We start from the raw sequence: 22,458 nt of genomic DNA, 5'->3' as shown, positions 1-22,458 counted from the left end.
ACACCACTCAAATAATTATAACGTGAAATATTTTATTACATGAAAATATTAACAATTGGCACTTTAATTTAATGTAATAAAATCAACCTTGTCTTGTAAAACCAAAATCAATCCATGGATTAAAATCACATGGGCAATAAAGAGCATTCATTTATTTAAAGCAAGACAAACCAACTAGCTATATAACAAACAGTAGTGTGCAGTCATGCTACAATAAGGAAAGTTAAAGAACTTTAGAAAAATAAACATTCTGTGGAATTGAGGTGTTCAAGGCCCAGATAAGCAGAGCATGGCTTTCAACATGTCACCCCTCATGATATCACTGCCAGACAGAACAGCTCTAGCCTGCAGCTAAGAAACTTTAATCACCACAAATATATCTACATTACAATAATGAACCACTACCAAATAGTGTGATGGCCAACCATCCTCATTTGTTCCTATAACCAGTCCACCACACTAGTGTTTTGAAAAGGATGTGGTTTTGTTACTGCACTAATGACCACTACACCGCTGATAGTTTTGAACAATATGCATGTAGCCATGCTGAATAACAAAACACAAAAAGCTTTTTGTTGGACTGTAATGCTTGATTTCACTAGTCTGCTACTCTTGGCTTAGAATAGAGACATCTGCAAAGCTGTGCTTTTCTATGGTGGATTGGGACTTTTTTCTCGCGGAGTTGGACTTTTACCTTGTTCTTACACACGGCTCATGATTTATAAGTCTGGACACAATACCGAAACCTTTAGGGCTCTATTCAATCCGCATTACGGAAGTTCAGCGTTACAGCGCGAATCACATTTAAAGGCAGTGTTTCAGCATTAGCAGAGACTGCATTCACAGTAAACACTGCATATGTCGGCTCAATCGGAAATGACCTTTACACCCCGAAATCTGTAAGGCTTCAGCGATACAGATTGAATAGAGCCCTTAATTAAAGCAGGATTTTGGGACAAGGGGGCAATCAGTTCAAACTAAAATCAGGTGTACATATGTTTTAGGTTCTCTTTGGTAAAAAGATTTAAGAAATTCCACAAGGAATTTTAAGGAAATCTGATTCACATTCATGGTTTAGAGTGAGGTTGCCTCTTATTAGTTTAGCATTATCAATGCCAAAGTAACAATATATTACACTATTCCTACATACTGTACACCTTTAACATCATTAAGGCCAATAGAACATGAACAAAAAAAGAGCAATGCTGAAAAGGTTCTCAAGAGATATTAAATTATATAAGCACACTGACGCCACCAGAGAACTTAGAACAGTCTGCAACTGTTTTGTGTAAAGATTTCACTCAGAAAAAGTATTTTGTATATACACTGATATAACCCACGGATCAAATATCTAAAAATACCCTAACAATATTGAAAAAATTATATTTAAGGAAAATAAAATAAATATGAGATTAGTCAACACTATTCCCTATGATTTGCTCAGCAATATACAAAGAGATTGGGAACTTACAACTTTCCTTCTCTTCGTTGTCTCCACTTCTCTCTATTGCCTCTGCTTACAGAAGAAGCTGGAATGGACTTCAATATATATATTTTTTAATTCTAATTAGACACACCCCAAGTTGGAATATGGAGAGAGAAAGAAAGAGAAATATATACGTGGAAATAAAAGCTTAAGTTGTAGCTATGTCTGACTTAGATATTTATATTTCAATGTCATCGAGCACTGTGCCTCATTGTGAATACATCACACCTCAGTCAAGACATTGTATTTAAGCTGATTGGTCTGTGGTGGAACAGAGCAGAGAATGCTCTCCTTTAGTGTTTGTCTGATGGCATGCACATCAGTGACAAATCAGTGACACTGACTTGTAGTCTTTATCAGGTTGTGGAACTATTAAAACAGTAAATGGAGTGTACTCATCCAAATTGTAGAGCACAAATTTCCTGCATGCTGGAATGTTTCATTCTCAGCTATGTGTATGATACATCTATAACACGCAGAATGAGAAGGCTTGTTCTGAGTATAGTGCAACACACAACAATCTGAATGAAAAATAACACACATAGAAAAACAGAGCCCCTGGCCAGCCCTGAAATATACCACTTTGGCAACTAATCATGTATTAAACAAAGTCATCCGATAACAGATATAGAAAATAAGGCCTCTGAAGGAACAGCTGTCTTGCATATGCCGTCCTGCTGATTGCATGTCCCCCCCCCCCTCTCCCTCCTTGAGTTCCTGTGTCCCAGTGCTAGAGTGTAGCTAGGATTCTTAAGAAGGAGATAATGAGGACACAGAAGGACTGGCCCACTCCAAACACCAAGGCCTCCAAGGAGATCATCCTCTTCCCTGCTGCTTTGTACACCCCAGCAATGGCGGCACCTACATGCAAAGACATTTTTGGTTTTTGAAAAGTAGAAAATAATTTTTACACTGACTCAATGAGTAGTTTATGTCTACGTGTACAATAATGTATAATATGTTGATGGCTTATCAGAACATGAGGTGAGCAACTCACTGGTAAGGACACCACCACACACAGGGCCCACGATACTCATCAGTATGATGGCAATGGGCATGAAGCGGGCTATTTTGTGTTGTCGCAGGGTGGCGAGGGCCAGGAGAGCAGCAGGTAGGTGGAACACCAGTGAAGAGACAGCAGCCCACAAGAAGACTCCATACCACATCTCTGAGACAAAGGAAGTAAGCAGTAACATATAGCCTTGCAATGTTTACAGACTTTACACATGCCTGTGGCCTGACATGTCTTCTGAAATAAATACTACCTTACCTAGTGCCCATTATGTTAATCTGACCCCTTAATCACCCTGCAAAATAATCCAAGCTGCTAACGATTACACATATATACAGTGCCTTGCGAAAGTATTCGGCCCCCTTGAACTTTGCGACCTTTTGCCACATTTCAAGCTTCAAACATAAAGATGTAAAACTGTATTTTTTTGTGAAGAATCAACAACAAGTGGGACACAATCATGAATTGGAATGACATTTAACGGACCTCTGAGACTATCACAGTGCAGGTGCATTTATACGGAGACTTGATTACACACAGGTGGATTGTATTTATCATCATTAGTCATTTAGGTCAACATTGGATCCTTCAGAGATCCTCACTGAACTTCTGGAGAGAGTTTGCTGCACTGAAAGTAAAGGGGCTGAATAATTTTGCACGCCCAATTTTTCAGTTTTTGATTTGTTAAAAAAGTTTGAAATATCCAATAAATGTCGTTCCACTTCATGATTGTGTCTCACTTGTTGTTGATTTTTCACAAAAAAAATACAGTTTTATATCTTTATGTTTGAAGCATGAAATGTGGCAAAAGGTCGCAAAGTTCAAGGGGGGCGAATATAACGTTAGGTAATATATACATAACGTTAGGTAATCCATTAGAATACTCTAGTGGATTACCTAACGTTATGGGTAATTTAAAAGCTGTCCGTTTTGTACAATAATATTTGTTGTTATTGCCAGCTGGCTAGCTAGCACTTGATTAGCTAGCCAGCTAAAGTTAGCTAGCTAGCTAATTGTTTAGCATTCACAATAGCTAGCTACAGTAGAAGCCATGTTAACTTATCTAGCTAGTAGCTATCTAGCTAGCTAAAGTAGCTCAATAATAATGGACTAACGTAAGACCCAAACGTTACGATTTACGTCTATTTGAATGTGGTAGCTCACTAAGTAGTATTACTAGCTACGTTAAATCGGTTACCTGGATAATAGTTAACGAAAAATGTACGTTACAAAGTTTATAATAATGTTGTTCAACTGGCTAACGTAGAACAGAGGAGCTGTGGAATGAATCTCACCTGAGAAGTCGCTAAGCGATGTGTCGTTGCCTCGATTGGTTCCATTTTTCCTAGGGACCAAATTCAAGCTAAGAATTTGCTGCACAAACCCAATCTCATTATATCCGTTCTGCATGTCTAATGCACAGAACACAACGAGCATGTGTGCGAGACCACGAATATCCGAATAACACCATCAGAACATTAATGTTGGATCTAGCTAGCAAGTCGTCAAGGGTTGGTTGATCTCCTGTATATAGCCGTTAGCTTGATGTCAACACAACTTGATTTGACGTCATGCCGGTACCAGACTCATCAGAGGCGGGGTCACAAAAAGGATTTCACAATTTTGATAAATTGTTGAATACAATTTCCAAACCGTATTAACATATAAATATATAATAATGCAATCGATTATGAATACGGTATTCATCTTCCAACAATAAAGAAGCAATAACGCGTCTTTCCTAACGATCGATTGATCCTGTGGACGTGCCGTAGTAAATCAGGAAGTCAGATAAGCAAGCTACCATAGAATTACACAATGATCAATATAGATCCGCGCTCCTTTCTGTAGCTTGTCAACAAAGCCACACGTTTTCATATTTGTGAATACTTGTGTATTTGTTTGTTATTGTAATTGTAGCTATAATAAACTATACAGCTAGAAACATTTGTTAACTTTAACGGTTATTTAGTAACCGCGTGATAGCTACAGACAGGGTTCGTCAGATATCCGGTGCTTTGTAATTTGCTAGCTAGCCAGTTATCCATCATACCTTTACTGCCGTGTTTACTATTGGCAGAAAGTGTAGGCTCTTTCTGGAGGGGAAATGATGAATTACTCAGATTATGATTCCGATGGCTATTCTTCAAATGAAGATCAAGACTATGTCCCATCTGGTAAAGTTACTACCACAAACAGATAGAAATGCAATGCAAGTTGAGCAGATATTTTATTAACGTTACACGCATGACAGAGAATCATAAGCTTATACAGTAGTTATGCAATATTTCCACTGTATGTGTCATTCTTCATGTATGTAGCTTGATGATAACTAGCTACTGTGTTTGTCATTCAGTTCAAGTCTTACCATGATTGTTGTGTGGTTGACAGATGACAACCTCAGTGAAGATGACATGAATGAATGTGTGAAAGAAGATGGTCTGGAAGGGGATGACCAGCATGGCCAACAGTCTGATAATGTCACCAAGAAGAAAAAGAAGAAAGGCCAAGACATTGGCATGAGGTGAGTGATTCAACACGTTTGTATTTGGCTCCGTTTTTAGACCAATGGTGTCAAATCAAATTGTATTTGTCACATACACATGGTTAGCAGATGTTAATGTGAGTGTAGCGAAATGCTTGTGCTTCTAGTTCCGACAGTGCAGTAATATCTAACAAGTAATCTAACAATTCCCCAACAACTACCTAATACACACAAATCTAAAGGGGTGAATGAGAATATGTACATGTAAGTATATGGATGAGCGATGGCCGAGTGGCATAGGCAAGTGGCAATAGATGGTATAAAATACAGTATATACATGTAATATGAGTAATGTAAGATATGTAAACATTATTAAAGTGGCATTATTTAGAGAGCATTGTATAAAGTGACTAGTGATCCATTTATTAAAGTGTCCAGTGATTGGGTTTTAATGTAGGCAGCAGCCTCTCTGAGTTAGTGATTGCTGTTTAGCAGTCTGATGGCCTTGAGATAGAAGCTGTTTTTCAGTCTCTCGGTCCCAGCTTTGATGCACCTGTACTGACCTCGCCTTCTGGATTGTAGCGGTGTGAACAGGCAGTGGCTCGGGTGGTTGATGTCCTTGATGATCTTTTTGGCCTGTGACATCGGGTGGTGTAGGTGTCATGGAGGGCAGGTAGTTTGCCCCTGGTGATGTGTTGTGCAGACCACACCACCCTCTGGAGAGCCTTGCGGTTGAGGGCGGTGCAGTTGCCGTACCAGGCGGTGATACAGCCTGACAGGATGCTCTCGATTGTGCATCTCTAAAACTTTGTCAGGGTTTTGGGTGACAAGCCAAATTTCTTCAGCCTCCTGAGATTGAAGAGGCGCTGTTGCGCCTTCTTCACCATGCTGTCTGTGTGGGTGGACCAATTCAGTTTGTCCGTGATATGTATGCCGAGGAACTTAAAACTTTCCACCTTCTCCACTGCTGTCCCTTCAATGTGGATAGGGGGGTGCTCCCTCTGCTGTTTCCTGAAGTCCACGATCATCTCCTTTGTTTTATTGACGTTGAGTGAGAGGTTGTTTTCCTGACACCACACGAGTGCCCTCACCTCCTCCCTATAGGCTGTCTCGTCGTTGTTGGTAATCAAGCCCACTACTGTTGTGTCGTCTGCAAACTTGATGATTGAGTTGGAGGCATGCATGGCCACGCAGTCGTCGGTGAACAGGGGGTACAGGAGGGGCTGAGCACACACCCTTGTGGGGCCCCAGTGTTGAGGGTGAAGTTGTGCATCGATTGCTTTGTTTTGCTCAGTTTGTATTGTAATTTCCAAGCTAGTCTGCTGAAATCGGTTGATGACCATCTTTTTACGTTATTTTCCTACCACTCTCTTTGGCGATCCTCATAGGAAAAGAAAGAAAGGAGGACTGAAGTTAGAGGAGACAGAGCAGGATGGCAGTGTGGAGGAGCAGGAGCAGGAGGAGGGAGAGTTTTCTGATTCCAGGCCCAAGAAGGAGGTGGACGAAGAAAAAAAGAAGAAGAAAGCAGATGATTTGTGGGCCAGTTTTCTGAGTGATGTTGGTCCCAAATCCAAGCCATCTATTCCATCACCACAGTCTACCACTAAACAGCAGGTATTGTACCAAATCTACAGACATCTTGCCCATAGAGACATCCAGGCATATGATAGTTGGAACCTGGGTTCCTGTTACAGCTTGCTGGTTGTGTATGTTGTTTGCATTGTAGTCAAGTTTTTACTCTTTGGAACACTATGATGTCTAACATTTGTTTTTGTTTTTCAATCTTCACCAGGCTGCACCCACAGACAGACCGAAGAAGTCCACTGAGGCCCCATCAGAACGTCATCATTTAGAGCATAACTCTAAAGAGCCCTCTAAAGTCACCATCACTAAGGTCTTTGACTTTGCTGGGGAAGAGGTCCGGTAAGTTTAGACCACTGGTGCACTGCGCACATACCGGTAGCAGTACATTCTTTGACCACCAGGTGACAGTGCAACCTTACATTTGAACCCTTCACATAATGAGCCTGAGAAAGTGTCTGCATTCCACAGCATACTGGCGCAATTACATTTCTGAGTTACAACAACACATGTCAGTTTACAGGCCAAATAATTGTCCTGGGAAAGTGGTTTTAGATTAGTCAGGGTCTCACCAGTAGTATTATCTATGTAATATGAAACACATTAAAGGACGTTGCTTATTTTCTATGAAAGCCTGAAATCATTGCAACATATGATTATCATTATCACCCTAATGGATGCAATCTTCTTAAAGAATGTATTCCCAGAGGATGTACTGGTTGACCTTAATGTTGGACTGGTCTCTTCCTATCCCTGTCATTATGTCCTATTGGAGAAGAGAGGACTGTCTATTATATCTGATGGGGTGCAGTGTTTCTTTTGAGGAATTTAGAAGACTATGATCCAGTAGAGCCTGGTTGTGTAAAGGCAGAGCTAGAAATGATTGCAGGGTTTAAGGAGGAAAGGGAGAAGAAACAGAAGAGCGAGAGGCAGAGACATAAAAAATGCATAAAAAATGTCCACTTGGCAGGAGATGGAAGGAAAGGATTGTCCTCTCATTATTACAAAGTGTTGATTCATGTGTGTGTAAGTGCACATGTGTGGGAGGGGTTTCTTGTACAATTTTCTATTTAATTTTTTTTAAACTAGGCAAGTCAGTGAAGAACAAATTCGTATTCACATGACGGCCTACCCCGGCCAAACCTACTACCAGGGAGGGACTCAACCAAAAGCATAAAACATATTTGTTGGTTTTATTGGCTTGTAAACAGTGACCAACCTAAAGGGTTAATGAAACATCAGCCATGTCGGTTTTGGTATTTTTTCACTGGGGTTATGTTTTTATGTGTGTGTGTGTGTGTGTGTGTGTGTGTGTGTGTGTGTGTGTGAGAGAGAATTAAATCAAATCAAATTGTATTTGTCACATACACATGGTTAGCAGATGTTAATGCGAGTGTAGCGAAATGCTTGTGCTTCTAGTTCCGACAATGCAGTAATAACCAACGAGTAATCTAGCTAACAATTCCAAAACTACTACCTTCTACACACAAGTGTAAAGGGATAAAGAATATGTACATAAAGATATATGAATGAGTGATGGTACAGAACGGCATAGGCAAGATGCAGTAGATGGTATAGAGTACAGTATATACATATGAGATGAGTAATGTAGGGTATATAAACATAAAGTGGCATAGTTTAAAGTGGCTAGTGACACATGTATTACATAAAGATGGCAAGATGCAGTAGATGCAGCAGTTTAAATGAGTACAGTATATACATATGAGATGAGTAATGTAGGGTATGTAAACACTATATTAATAAGTGGCATTAGAGAGAGGTTGGCAATTTGTTTATCAGCTTGTTGTGTGTGTGTGTGTGTGTGTGTGTGTGTGTGTGTGTGTGTGTGTGTGTGTGTGTGTGTGTGTGTGTGTGTGTGTGTGTGTGTGTGTGTGTGTGTGTGTGTCCTTTTCTTGAGAAATGTACAGTGTTATGTAATTTGATCTCTACTTAGACTGAGGCTACTAATACAGTCCTGTGTTTAAGTGTCTGCCTGTTACTGTCTTCAGAGTAACCAAAGAGGTAGATGCTGACTCCAAGGAGGCCAAGTGCTTTCTGAAGTCCAAGGAGGAGACACCAGATGTGTGGACTATACCCAGCAGAGCAGAGCCCTCCTCCCTCGCCCCTGGACCCAGGTACACCCCCCCACCCGCCTCCACAGTCACTACCTTACATCACCCGTCCTTCTCTAAGTATCTGACTAGTATAGAAGTTAAATATCACTTAGATGTATATGAACAGAAGTACTGCCACTGCTTAAATTACAGTATAATGTGAAATACTGCTTCATCTACTTTCACCAGCGTTCCTTTTTAAATAGGTAGTGAACCCAGTCAGATTTTCATTTTCCCATCACTCAACTTCCTATGACTAATTTATACGTGCATGTGTGTGTGTGTGTGCATGCGCAAATGGCAGTGGTTCCAATTGTGTTTTCACAGACATGTTTGAATAGGCTGCAAAAGGCTTGTGTGTAGGACATGAGGGTAATCCTCCCAGGTTTCTCTCCATTGATTTCTGACAGCTCCTACAGCAAGCCTTTGATCCTGTCATCCACTCTGTCTGCTACTGAGAAGCCAGGGAGTGGGATTACAACTCGCCTTTCACACTGCTCTAATATCAGTGTGTGTTGTGTTTGTGCATATACACTGAGTGTACAAAACATTAGGAACACCTGCTGTTTCCATGACATAGACTGACCAGGGGAATCCAGGTGAAAACTATGATCCCTTATTGATGTCACTTGTTAACTCCACTTCAATCAGTGTAAATGAAGGGGAGGAGACAGGTTAAATAGGATTTGTAAGCTTTGAGACAATTGAGACATGGATTGTGTATGTGTGCCATTCAGAGGGTGAATGGGGAAGACAAACGATTTGTGCCTTTGAACAGGGTATGGTAGTAGGTGCCAGGCGCACCGGTTTGAGTGTGAATTGCAACACTGCTGGGGTTTTCATTCTCAACAGTTTCCTGTGTGTATCAAGAATGGTCCACCACCTAAAGGACATCCAACCGACACAACTGTAGGAAGCATTGGAGTCAACATGGGCCAGCATTCCTGTGGAACGCTTTCAACACCTTGTAGAGTCCATGCCCTGACCAATTAAGGCTGTTGTGTTTGGCAAACGGGGCGGGGTGCAACTCAATATTAGGAAGGTGTTCCTAATGTTTTGTACACTCAGTGTACTGTAATTGTCTGTATCATTGTCTTGCTATGGCAGATCCAGCTGCTCTCCTCTATCCCGCTCCCCTGCATGGCATTACTTCCCTCCGTTTCCATGGTGTTTAATTGCCTTACACGTCTTTCCTCTGAGGCGGTGGCTTGTGTCCAGACAGGTAGTGATCTTTCCCTTACAGAATGTACAGGGTGTCCAGAGCCATTTCCTGTTGTAGATGAGGGGAGAGGGAGGGCTTACCTATAGTACGACAACAGGAAGGAGCCATCAGTCAGTCAGAAGCCCTCCCTCATCATCCCTGTAGACCAGACCCATTAAGTTAATTACCTCGCCTTTGAACCACATCATATCACAGCCTGCTGCAGGGACAGGACCAACTTTGTTGTTGTTTTTTATCAGCTCGTAACACTCTCAGGATGTTGAGATAACATTTGTTACATAAGGGTGGCGGGTGCTATGTTGTTACGGAGGTCACATGGGGCTCTCTCTATCCCATGTTACAACCACTAGTTTCCCGCCTGAAACGAGAGGCAGAGAAGTGTTGACTGTACGGACTGTGTTGTTGCATTTTCCCGCGTTTTGTCCCTTCATTATTTACTCCATCTTCGGCTCTCCCTCTACCTTCCTGTCTGCACCCCATCCTCTCTTGCACTCTCTCTCACTCTCCCTCTCTCCCTCCCTCTCCACCCCCACTCTCTGTCTCTGCCTCCTGAGTCCTGTTAAGTTGAGTTAAGCCTTCCTCTCTGTCTCTCTCTCTCCCCCTCCCTCATGTGTGATTTGAGGTTAGCAGTGGAGTGGAAGGCCTGAGTCAGCAGGACAGGCCCCAGACATGTGATCTCCATTGAGTGCAGCCTCTCTTAAAGGAACATGTGCATCTGTGCCATACTGTTCAGCTCTGTCTATCTGTCTGTCTGAGCTCCTACTGCACCTAGCTAGTAGCCACTGCACCCCAATTTGGCCCTGCTGACTGCCCTTACAGCAAAGAGAAAATCACTCGTCTGCTTTCCCAGTCACTCCCCGTCTCCCTCCATCTGTCTTTTTCTCACACACTCTTTCTCACTCTCAATTTGCTATCATTCCTCCTTTTATAGATCTCTTCCGGAGAGCCAATATCAAGGTTACAGTATTGGGCCATATAAAAGCCCTCTGTTGTTGCATAAGGCATCATAGTTGTGCACTCACACCTAAAAACACCAGCCAACGTTTCATCAATCCCTGATCTAATTGAGAGCAATTGTGTTGATAGATTTGATTGACCTGCTGTCATGCTCTGTGTGTGTGTGTGTGTGTGTGTGTGTGTGTGTGTGTGTGTGTGTGTGTGTGTGTGTGTGTGTGTGTGTGTGTGTGTGTGTGTGTGTGTGTGTGTGTGTGTGTGTGTGTGTGTGTGTGGCAGGGCGATAGTCTGCCAGAGCAGTGGACTACAGTGGCATTGCATAATACTGGGGGTGCAGGCTAAGTGCTATTGATTAGCATGCCACAGAGATTTAGAGCCGCTTGTTGGGAATTCTAATGATTGGTTGATTGATTGCTCTCTGTCTCCGTGGTGTTACCTCACCACTCAACATCGGGTAACATTGAGTCTGAACACATTAGGGCATACAAACAACACACACACACACATTTGTGCGCGAGTGCGCACACATCATCATCGCTACTGTATCACAACAGTAAGAATATCTTCTACTGCACCTACTGTAGTCTTGTATATACACACACATATAGTCTGGTCTGCTTGTGAAGAAGATAGGGCTTATCTTGGGAGAGTTTGTTTCCTGCTGGCAGGGTCAGATAGAGGTTCTGTGATTGTCAGTCTGGGAGTCTGGGCTGGGAGCTTGGAATGGACCAGAGAGCAGCACATCATCTGTCTCAACACAGCCCTCTCTTTCCCTACTATATGTCAGCTCATCTTGATTCATTCACCAGATGTATTATTGTTGTGTTCTCAATGAGGGAACGGGTGAGTGTACCAGTTCAGCTTCTGGGCTACTTTCTTTGACAATTTTGACTTGCTTTGGGAGCAGCCAGCACTCTTTTAAAAGAGACTGGATTCACCCTAACCGCACGGGTTCCAGGATTATTTCCAGCAACGTAGTGAACTGTTTTAGAGACTGACGGCCTGGGTCTGTTAGTTCTCCTGTCCTCCCTGTCATAATTAGCACCAGAGTGTCACGGATTCCTCCAGAACTTTCATCACGCACACCTGTCCCCTCTTTCCACTGATTAGTATTTGTATACCATGGTGCTGTCCATTATTGTTACAATGTGCGTGTGAGTACCTGTGCTGTGTGTTTTGGCTTTCGTGCCATTGTGAATTGCGCAGATGATTCCTGGTCTCGTCCCGTGTGTTAATCATTGTGCACGTGTGTTAAATATTCAAGGTACTCCTCGCTCTTTTGTTTGGGTCTCAACCCCGTGTTTTGTGTACGTGTTTGTTTGGTCTTCATCCCCGTGCCTTTACACGGCACGTCGTAATCTGGGTACAATAAAAAAAACTATTACGCATTCCTGCTCCTGTGTCCCGAATCATTTTTTACCAACGTGACACAGAAGACATGGACAGCGTATTATCCCCCGTAGTACGGTTACTGTATGTAACCTCGTTTATGTTCCTCTATCCCCTGAATACCTCTGTCAATCCGGCAGCAATCCATCTCTAAATACGTCATTCATATGCAATGATTTTGTTATTTGATTTTACATTGATATTTTCATACCTACTGAAACTTGGCTTAAACCAAGGACTTCAGTTTTCTAAATCAGTGGTTCCCAAACTTGTTATAGTCCCGTACCCCTTCAAACATTCAACCTCCAGCTGCGTACCTCCTCTAGCACCAGGGTCAGCGAACTCTCAAATGTTTTTTTGCCATCATTGTAAGCCTGCCACACACACACTATACAATACATTTATTAAACATAAGAATGAGTGTGAGTTTTTGTCACAACCCGCCTTGTGGGAAGTGACAAAGAGCTCTTATAGGACCAAGGCACAAATAATAATATAATAATCAATGATTTTGCTCTTTATTTAACCGTCTTACATATAAAACCTTAAAACCAAAAATAGTGAATAACTCACCACAGGTTAATGAGAAGGGTGTGCTTGAAAGGATGCACATAACTCTGCAAATGTTGTGTTGTATTGGAGAGCGTCTCAGTCTTCAATCATTTTCAACACACAGTCTGTGCCTGTATTTAGTTTTCATGCTAGTGAGGGCCGAGAATCCACTCTCACATTGGTACGTGGTTGCAAATGGCATCAGTGTCTTAACAGTGCAATTTGCCAAGGCAGGATATTCTGAGCGCAGCCCAATCCAGAAATCTGACAGTGGCTTCTGATTAAATACAATTTTCACAGAACCGTTTGTTGCAATTTCGATGAGGCTCTCTTGTTCAGATATCGGTAAGTGGACTGGAGGCAGGGCATGAAAGGGATAACGAATCCTGTTGTTTGTGTCATCTGTTTCAGGAGAGTAATTGCGCACTCAACTCACTCAGGTGCTTCGCTATATCACATTTGACATTGTCCGTAAGTTTGAGTTCACCAAATCAAACAATGATGGAAAGACCTGTGTGTTGTCCTTGTTAATGCAGACAGAGAAGATCTCCAACTTCTTAATCATAGCTTCAATTTTGTCCCGCACATTGAATATAGTTGCAGAGAGTCCCTGTAATCCTAGATTCAGATCATTCGGGCGAGAAAAAACATCCCGTAGATAGGCCAGTCATGGGAGAAACTCGTCATCATGCAAGCGGTCAGACGAGGGAAAATTCTGGTCAGTAAAGAACACTTTAAACTCGTCTCTCAATTTAAAAAAACAAAACGTGTCAATACTTTGCCCCTTGATAACCAGCGCACTTCTGTATGTTGTAAAAGCGTTACATGGTCGCTGCCCATATCATTGCATAATGCAGAAAATACACAAGAATTTAGGGGCATTGCTTTAACTAAGTTAACCATTTTCACTGTAGTGTCCAAAATGTCGTTCAAGCTGTCAGGCATTCCCTTGGCAGCAAGAGCCTCTCGGTGGATGCTGCAGTGTATGCATGCACGTTACCACTCCACTATGTCTTCCTGTCATGGCTTTTGCACCATCAGTACAATTACCAAAATATCTTGACCGCCAAAGTCCATTTGATGTCACAAAGCTGTCCAGTACTTTAAAAAACTATTCTCTCCTGTTGTCCTGGCTTCCAGTGGTTTGCAGAAGAGGATGTTTTCCTTAATATATCCCCCATAAATGTAAAGGACATATACCAGGAGCTATGCCAGGCCCGTCACGTTTGTTGACTCATCCAGCTGTAATGCATAGAATTCACTGGCTTGTATGCAAAGCAGTAATTGTTTCAAAACATCTCCTGCCATGTCACTGATGCATCGTGAAACAGTGTTGTTTGGTGGAGACATTGTCTGTATAGTTTTTTTGACCTTTTCCCCCAACATTGTCCCAGCCATATCTGCGGCAGCAGGAAGAATTAAGTCCTCCACAATAGTATGGGGCTTGCCTGTCCTAGTCACTCGGTAGCTCACCATGTTAGACGCTTCTAGCCCCTTCTTATTAATGGTATGTGTTGCTTTTATACATGTCTTACTACTCGAAAGTCATCTTTATTCTCGCTCCAAAAACTCCTGTGGCTTATTTTTCAAATTGTCATGTTTCATTTCTAAATGTCTGCACAAGAGTGAAGGTTTCCCATGAGAGAGTAATGGTTAATGTGATTGGATGTTAATTATTTGATTAGACTACCTGTATTTGACATTGTGTTGTTATTTCACTGAACACTAGATGGTTGAATTTTATTTTTGGCAGTGAAACGAGGCTACTCAGGTGAGAAAAAAACCTTACCCACATCTATAGCCCTGTTGGGAAAATATAAATGTACTGTTTGAAAATGTGAATATTTTTAAATATATTTTATGTAATAACAAAAAGTGAATCAAATGTTTATTTGTCGTACCTCCGACGGCATTGCGCGTATCCCAGTTTGGGAATACCTGATCTAAATGAATCTATCCCTCCAGCCTCTTCTTATCGACAGAAATCCTGGCCGTGGTGGGGGAGTAGCCATCATTCATAGACAAGTATATATGTAGCCCGGTGTCATGTGGAAAAATGTCCTCATTTGAGAGTCTTATCTTTTACTTGAACAAGAAACAGGCCTCCTTGTATATTTTAGTGTACCACCCTCCTAAACCTAATAGTTTGTTCATTGCAGAATTCCTTTACCTGCTCTCTTTGGTTGTGCCTAATTATGACAGAGTTATTATTCTAAACATTCATGTGTGTTTCCCAAATAATGAGCTATCTGGGGCGTTTCTTAACCTATTAGAACCCTTTAGCTTTGTGCTCTACGCCACAAGGACCTACGCACAACAAAAGCCATCCTCTTGATCTCGTGCTGTCTGTCCTATGGTTTGATAACTTGGAAAATATTGATGTGTGTGTGTCTGACCATCTCAGTATTGTTTTTAAAATTCTTTCTCCTCCTCTTAAAAACGTCTGTCCCCACTCTCTGGCATCATTAACTCCACAACTGTTAATAAATGTACTGAAGCTTTTAAATCCCCTACTACTGATCATGTTCTTTGTCATCACATGATTTGCTGAACAGTTTCAGTGACATATGTCAGGCTGCTTTAGACTCAGTGGCACCAGTAGAAACTAAGAATCACATGCTCACATCCCTTTGTCTCTGCAAACAGTTTTTCTGATTCTTTATAGAAAATATTAGTTTCCAGATTGACAGTAGTCGACACCATACCAGCTTTTCTGGTCAGGAGGCACTTGAGGCAACTACTCTGAGGCTGTCTACTGCTTCCTTTAGCTCCTTTCAGCAAATATCCTGTGAGTCCCTCCATGATACTGTAGCTTACATGAAGACCTCCTCCTGCCCCTTGGACGTGATCCCTACTAGACTACTTACTATAAGAGGTTATTATGCCTACTGCTGGCCCCAACATTCTGTCTATTGTAAATCGCTCCCTGACCTCTGGCTCCTTTCCAGCCTATTTTATTACTGCTCTGGTTCAACCTCTCCTTAAAAAGACCAGTCTATAGACCCCTCCTCACTGTGTAATTATAGACCTATCGCTAAACTGGCTTTTTTTATCCAAGATTTTTAGAAAAAGTCGTTTTCAAGTAATTAGTGGCTTGTTTGAGTATGAACTTATTTGAAGAATTCCAGTAGGGCTCACTGCACAGTATGGAACCTGCTTTATTGAAAGTGAGTAAAGACCTTGTTGGCTGCTGATGCTGGTGACTTCTCTATTCTAGTTATTTTGGAACTTAATCCCGCGTTTGATACTGTTGGTCCAAGGTTTCCATTAGGAAAATGTGGAGCCGGACATTTGACCGGCAACATTTTAATTCATGCATTGGATACGTAACCTGATTCGGGTCTCCACCCACGGAGCTCAGAATGACAGAAATCACATTTAGAATATGGTCATTTATATTAACAGGTTCACCTGGAGGCGAAAGAAACGCACACCTGTTTAGGCGACGTGCTCCACTCAGTGGCGGAACAAGAGTTTTATATGTGGGGTGGCCAAGGCTACTTCAGGGGGTCCATGGACCATGACAGAAAATGAGTGTGTAACCCTAACCTGGCATCTAAGGAGCATGAATGAATTCTATGATTGCTGATTAGAGGTAGAAGTGATAATTCACTTAACCTGAAGTTCTTCAATGTGGTAGATAGTGTGGTCCAAAAGGGTTACTTCACTAGAATTCTTTAACATACTATGAATAGTCAGTGTCTCTACCTCGGAACTGCAGCTCAATTTCACACATACACACACACACACACACACACACACACAAAAACACACACACAAAAAAAAAATAGAAATGGACTTTAAAAATTATTTTGGTGCCCATCAATATTTACAGGATCCTCAACTTACAGTATCATATGTATGGTCATATATATTATGTTCACTAATATCAAAGAAAAGTTTTGGAATTGGCCTAATCAAGACCAAATGAAATCTGTGTGACATGATACCCTTTTGGATTTATCATTTTAGAATGTCAGTGTACTAGCTAGTACACAGTGTAGGTTTTAATCATGACCAGAGGGACCACCTAAGTGCCAAATTATCCTAGGTAGATTTAAAACAGCATAATTCTGCGGTTCTGTTGAGAACTGGAAAAATGTTTCACAAACTCATCCTTGTTGAGGGAGCGTGCCCCTCCTGGACTCAACACTGAGAATTCCGAGGTCACTTAACCTGTCATCAACCATTGTTGTCCTAAGGTGGGTTTTAATCGGTTTTAAAGCTGAGAAGCCTCTCTCGCAAGAAGCATTGCTGACTGGTGTAACAACAGACATCTTACAAAGTCGAAATAGCTCATGGAAGACCTCTTTTTATAATGTTCTAGAAACACAACAAAGTCAAGGAGAGTAGAGTAGACGGTCTGTCCCTTCCACTTTTCTCTCTCCTATCAAGAAGCCGTTTGATGAACCTCATGTTTGAGGTCCTCTAAATCTGACTCAAAGGTCTGAGCAAAGGCAAACAGGCTCCTCATTCAAGAATGTTGTAGTCTTTGGGTTGAGACTGGACCCCTTGCATTATCTTGCAATTCTTCTTTGAAAAACACCTCTGCAGCTCAGCTGTGAGACTGTCAAGCACCTGATAAAATATCTCTTTGGAAACACTCACCATCACTTTGGTCACTATTTTTCTGTCCTACAGTGCTCATCATCAATGAGTAGTGAAATCTTAAGCTTGTTTTAGGCTGTCTTTTACACACTGTTTGTACACTTATTTTGCAATGCTCTGCAATCTCTTCAACCTCTTTCCATAGTTCTCCAAAGTAACCCTCACTTCTGTAGTCCTGTAATGTGTCTGTAAGGGCACCTACTAGATCCACAGCCCTTGCTAGGTCAAGAGAGCTTGATTGGAGCATGTCAGAAAGACATTTGGCATCACCAAGCACTTCACAAAAGGTAACCAAAAGCCCTATGAAATGTAAATCTATCTGAGAAAGAAGGCCCCTTGCCTCCACTGATCTATTTTCAAGTGTGATAGCCTGTAGCACTCTCAGAACTGCTGGAAGACTGTCCCTCAGGTTACGGCATGCCATGTATCTGCATCTACCTTACATCATCTACCTTGCATCTATCCGTAAGTCTCTGTAGTTCCCTGTGCTGCTGCTGTGGATAGAGCTCTTTCTGAACTGCAAGCCACTTGAGATGAACTTACGAGCCAGAATAGAATGTTATAAATCTTCTGCTTTATAGCATTAACTGCCTCAGGCACTGATTTTACAGCATCGACAAGAACTAAATTCAAACAATGTGCATTACAGTGCACATAAAATGCAAATCTTGCACTGTTTTTAATCCGTGCAAACACACCAGAATGCTTTCCACTCATGACTGATTCACCGTCATAGCTTTGCCCCACAAGATTATTTCTGTAGTCCAGACCATGTTTTTCAAGGCAATCAATTATCATTTTTGTGAGACCTGCTGCATCTAAGCTTTCAGCTGACTGAAAGTGTAAAAAGCTTTCGTGGATGGGCCCCGTTGTAATAGTACTTCACAACTAAAGACATTTGTTGTTTTTTATCTTTAAATCTTTGGTTTCATCTGCAATTACACTAAAAACTTCACTTTCTTTTACTTCTCTTATTATTTCACTTTGTACCGTCTCAGCCCTCAAGAGATTTGTTCTGGATTTGGTGGCTTGTGTACTTTGCATTGCCACATGCATTCATCCTTTTCTCTATGAGAGGGGCATGCTTTGCTATTTCTTCTAAGATTGTAAAAAAAAAAATGACCCTTGTTGTGAGAGTCATCAGACTCTCGATGACCTGCACTACATTTTGAGTGGCAGTTAATAGGAGCACATCTGCAATTGTTTTAATTTAAGTACAGTTTTCCTCCACTTTCTTTTTCTGGTCCTCATTTATTACATCTAACATTGATGAGTTGCTGTCAATAGCCCTTTTATGCTGACTCCAAGCATACATAGCCTTGATATGATGCTCTGCCTTCGAATGGAGCTTAAACCCAGAATCTTTAAACAGCACCTTTTTCCAGTTACAAAAACCTGACTGTAATGTGAAGGCAGATTCAGGTGTATTGGGCAGAGAAAAATAAGGCGAAACAATAACTCGAATCTTGATTTACAGAATATTCAAGCCATGGATTGAAAGCCCTTTACCTAGTACCATGCTGAGTTCTGGGAAATGTTTTCAAACACGGCTGTAGAGGACCCTCTTCTCTGGATCTTGAAATGTCTGAAATACACGTTAAATAATGTGTTATATCTCTATGGAAATGTATAATTAAGGGATCCACAAGATTAGATACTAACAGCTGCTAACTAACATGTGTAGTTTAAAGTATAGGCTTGGCCTACCATTGGGTCCTTTTGGAACAGAAGTCTGATATCTCTCCCTTTCTTTTCATGTTTAATTGTCATATTTTTGCATAGGGTCAGTCTATGGTTACATCTAAGCATCCAATTACCCACATTTTAGTTCAATCTTAATTACAAATCACCATTATCATAACTATACCTTAAAATCAACTACCAGCCTAAGTTACTAGTTAGATCATGGCTAGCCCTACTCGGCAGTAAGTAACTTAGCTAGCTATAATGTCTTACACCTTTACGATAGCAAACAGGCTATCTGCAAATTGTGGTCATCTTTTGAGTAACGTTAACAGATTGATAATAACAATTGTTCGATTTGTGTTCAAGTACGAAAATCTGACTTGAGTTAATGGATTTTAACTTGCTGAACACTGACAGCTGTAGCCTACTAGTTACCCCACATTAGTTAAGCATTCGTATACTGTAACTTACGACACTGCACTTTATATGCGTGTATTACTAACACAGATGTAAACATAATGTTAGGCTAAATTGGGAACCGATATCTCTTATCTGATTAACTGTCTGTTAATGGAGCCAAAGGTCTAACATTAACTGACTCTACTGTTGTAAAAGTTGTTCAGGAAACCTAAACCCGATGCTAAACCTTAAAACTTACTTCAAAAATGATGATTTCGCGAATCGCGAAAAGACCCCGTGGAGCTGTGGAAATATTATCTCTTATTCTGTTTTTTCTTCTTATTCTTCTGTATCTCCAAACCAACGTTAATATTCTCTCGTCATCGATTTGAAAAATGCGCCGCCGAACGTCAAAATAATGCTTCTTTCAACAAGAGGTAAAATGAGCTGTCAATCAGCGTCAAACTGCCAGTAGGGAATGAAATTTTGGAGTGGCACCCGGGGTGGCCAATCAGATGTCAGGGGTGTCCAGTGCCACCCTGGACACCCCTCTGGCTCCACTAAGGCAGTTATTTAATAGCTTGTCCTTGTGGTAAAAAATGATGTGGGTATAACGAAGCGCAAATTAAAAGTAGGGATTTCGTAGCACCATTGGGTGCAAAAACTCGACGTACCCAGTTGCGGCCCACTTTTTGGAAACAAACCACTATATTTCGTCCCTTCGTTATGTCGGTATTGAACACGTCACCATCCCTAGGGGGTGACCTTGACAATTTATTGTCAAACTGAGAGGCTGCCTGGATCTATAATTTAAAGACCATTGCTCCCTTCGGTCTCAACGTAGACTTTGATCTGAAGCCATTCCTGTGATTATTGTGAATTTTGCTATTCATTGTAATTGTTTGGCCTGTGTAGCCAAAATGATCGTATGTTATCCATCGATGCTTTTTTATATGTTGTATTTATATCTGTAAATTAATCAATGAAATCAAGCCACACCTGACCATGGTTACAGACACCTGTGTGTCCTTTGAAACTATACAAACTAGTGACCCGCAGTGTTTGTCATAAACGTTAGTAATTAAATTATTGCATCTGAGCTCCTAGTGTGCAGCTCTCATTGTCTTTTTAAATTCATATTAACAGAACATGCAAGTCGAGGATGCAATGATGTCTGGTCCTTCTTACCGGATTCTCATGTTAGAGTAACTGTCCACATGTACTTTTCCTCAGCCAATCTACTATAGTAGAAAGGTTTAGGCTACCTATTCTATTGATCAACCTGTCAAGAAAAAATGGCCTATTCCAAACAGACTCTGGAACAGTTGTGGGACGATAGATCCTAAATTCATGTAGCCTAGGCTACATAAAAAAAAGGTTAAAAAGCAATGTGTCTGATACAACAGAATGTTTAGCTTAAAATGTTGATAACTATTATTTCCTCACATTAGAAGCGCAGCAATACGCACCAGGCAGTTGGCTACACGCACATGTTCCATCCATAATGCAATTAGTGGTAAACACAGTTGTCAAAAGGGCACTGCACATGCAAGCGGTTTCATGTGACCCAGATGAAAATATCAGTTATATATTTGGAAAAAGACATGCATCATAATATGTATTAAAACGTTCAGGTTTCAGAAAATTAAGTACATGTTACAAAGTGGTGTGCGACGCGCTGATGAAGCCTGCCTTCCGTTTGATGCCGCGTTCAAAACAACTGGGAGCTTGGAAATCTCTGACTTCAGTGTGTTCAACAAAAAACTAGCTCTGACTGGGAAAATTTTTTTGAAGGGTCATCCAACTCGGGCCACTATCCAGAGCTCTGACTGTGATAAATAAGATACTTAATGAATGTACTTTACACACACGCCAATTTAATTCCACTAAATTATGTGAATTATCCTATAGAGTAGAATGATAACCATGACCAATCAAATGCATTTACTTCGACTGGTATTTCCATCAATAGGCAAAACAACTACAACATTATTGCAAAATGGGATTTGAGTTATCTGCTTTTCAAAAAAAAAATACAGACAAAAGCCAGCTATTACCGGCAAACGAAAACCCCGTATTGATCATAACATCCTAGTTCATCGGCTGGAGAGGTGGGTGGGAATCTCTGGTGTTGCCCTCAACTGATTCCGGTCATATTTATGTGGCAGACATAGTGAGTATGGGTGGCTCAGTAGAGTCCCCAGCACCTATTCACTATGGTGTCCCTCGGGTCAATTCTGGGCCCCATCCTTTTTTCTCTGTACGTGCTTGACATCATCTGCAATCATAACATTCAGTTTCACTGCTATGCTGATGACACACAGCTTTATTTACCAATCAGACCCAGTGACCAAGCTAGCGTAGCTACCCTTCACAAGTGTTTTGCCGACATCAAATGTTGGATGTCTGACAAAAAAGTTCTTCCAGAAACCTTGGTGTCTTCTTTGACCCTGACCTAAACTTTGAGCTGCATGTAAAGAAAGTTTTCCTGAATTGAAAGTTATGTGAACACCTGCTTGTCCAACATCTCATTCCAAAATCATGGGCATTAATATGGAGTTGGTCTCCCCTTTGCTGCTATAACAGGCTCCACTCTTCTAGGAAGGCTTTCCACTGCAGACTTGCTTCTCTTCAGCCACAAGAGCATTAGTGAGGTCAGGCACTGATGTTGGGAGATTAGGCCTGGCTCTCAGTCAGCGTTCCAATTCATCCCAAAGGTGTTTGATGGGGTTGAAGTCAGGGCTCTGTGCAGGACAGTCCAGTTTTTCCACACTGATCTCGACAACCTATTTCTATAAGGACTTCGCTTTGTGCATGGGGGTATTGTCATGCTGAAGCAGGAAAGGGCCTTCCCCAAACTATCACCACAAAGTAGGAAGCACAACTTTGAATGTCATTGTATGCTGTAGCGTTAAGATTTCCCTTCATTGGAACTAAAGGGTCTAGCCCGAACCATGAAAAACAGCCCCA

At 41.4% G+C, this 22,458-nt stretch overlaps 2 protein-coding genes across 2 annotated transcripts in view; one reads left to right on the top strand and one right to left on the bottom strand.

Annotated features, from left to right (window-relative positions):
* Positions 1-15: 15 nt before the first annotated feature.
* LOC139397031 (transmembrane protein 170A-like) lies at positions 16-4,071 on the bottom strand. Its single transcript, XM_071143948.1, has 3 exons — positions 3,794-4,071; positions 2,484-2,654; positions 16-2,347 (listed from the first exon to the last, which is right to left on the bottom strand). Exons 1-3 carry the CDS (start codon positions 3,933-3,935, stop codon positions 2,217-2,219), a joined length of 444 nt encoding a protein of 147 aa, XP_071000049.1. The 5' UTR covers positions 3,936-4,071; the 3' UTR covers positions 16-2,216.
* Positions 4,072-4,274: 203 nt separating this feature from the next.
* The window catches only part of LOC139396928 (craniofacial development protein 1), a 56,665-nt gene continuing 38,481 nt past the window's right edge, over positions 4,275-22,458 (top strand). Inside the window, exons 1-5 of the mRNA XM_071143893.1 lie at positions 4,275-4,675; positions 4,890-5,022; positions 6,372-6,597; positions 6,776-6,906; positions 8,574-8,699. Of these exons, the coding sequence (XP_070999994.1) occupies positions 4,606-4,675; positions 4,890-5,022; positions 6,372-6,597; positions 6,776-6,906; positions 8,574-8,699 (686 nt within the window). The 5' untranslated portion in view covers positions 4,275-4,605. The remainder of the gene's footprint in view (positions 4,676-4,889; positions 5,023-6,371; positions 6,598-6,775; positions 6,907-8,573; positions 8,700-22,458) is intronic.

Source organism: Oncorhynchus clarkii, chromosome 1 (genome assembly GCF_045791955.1).
Source record: "Oncorhynchus clarkii lewisi isolate Uvic-CL-2024 chromosome 1, UVic_Ocla_1.0, whole genome shotgun sequence".
Classification (NCBI taxonomy): domain Eukaryota; kingdom Metazoa; phylum Chordata; class Actinopteri; order Salmoniformes; family Salmonidae; genus Oncorhynchus; species Oncorhynchus clarkii.
The sequence above is the reverse complement of the archived record's forward strand: the minus strand, read 5'-3'. Positions and strand labels throughout refer to the sequence as shown.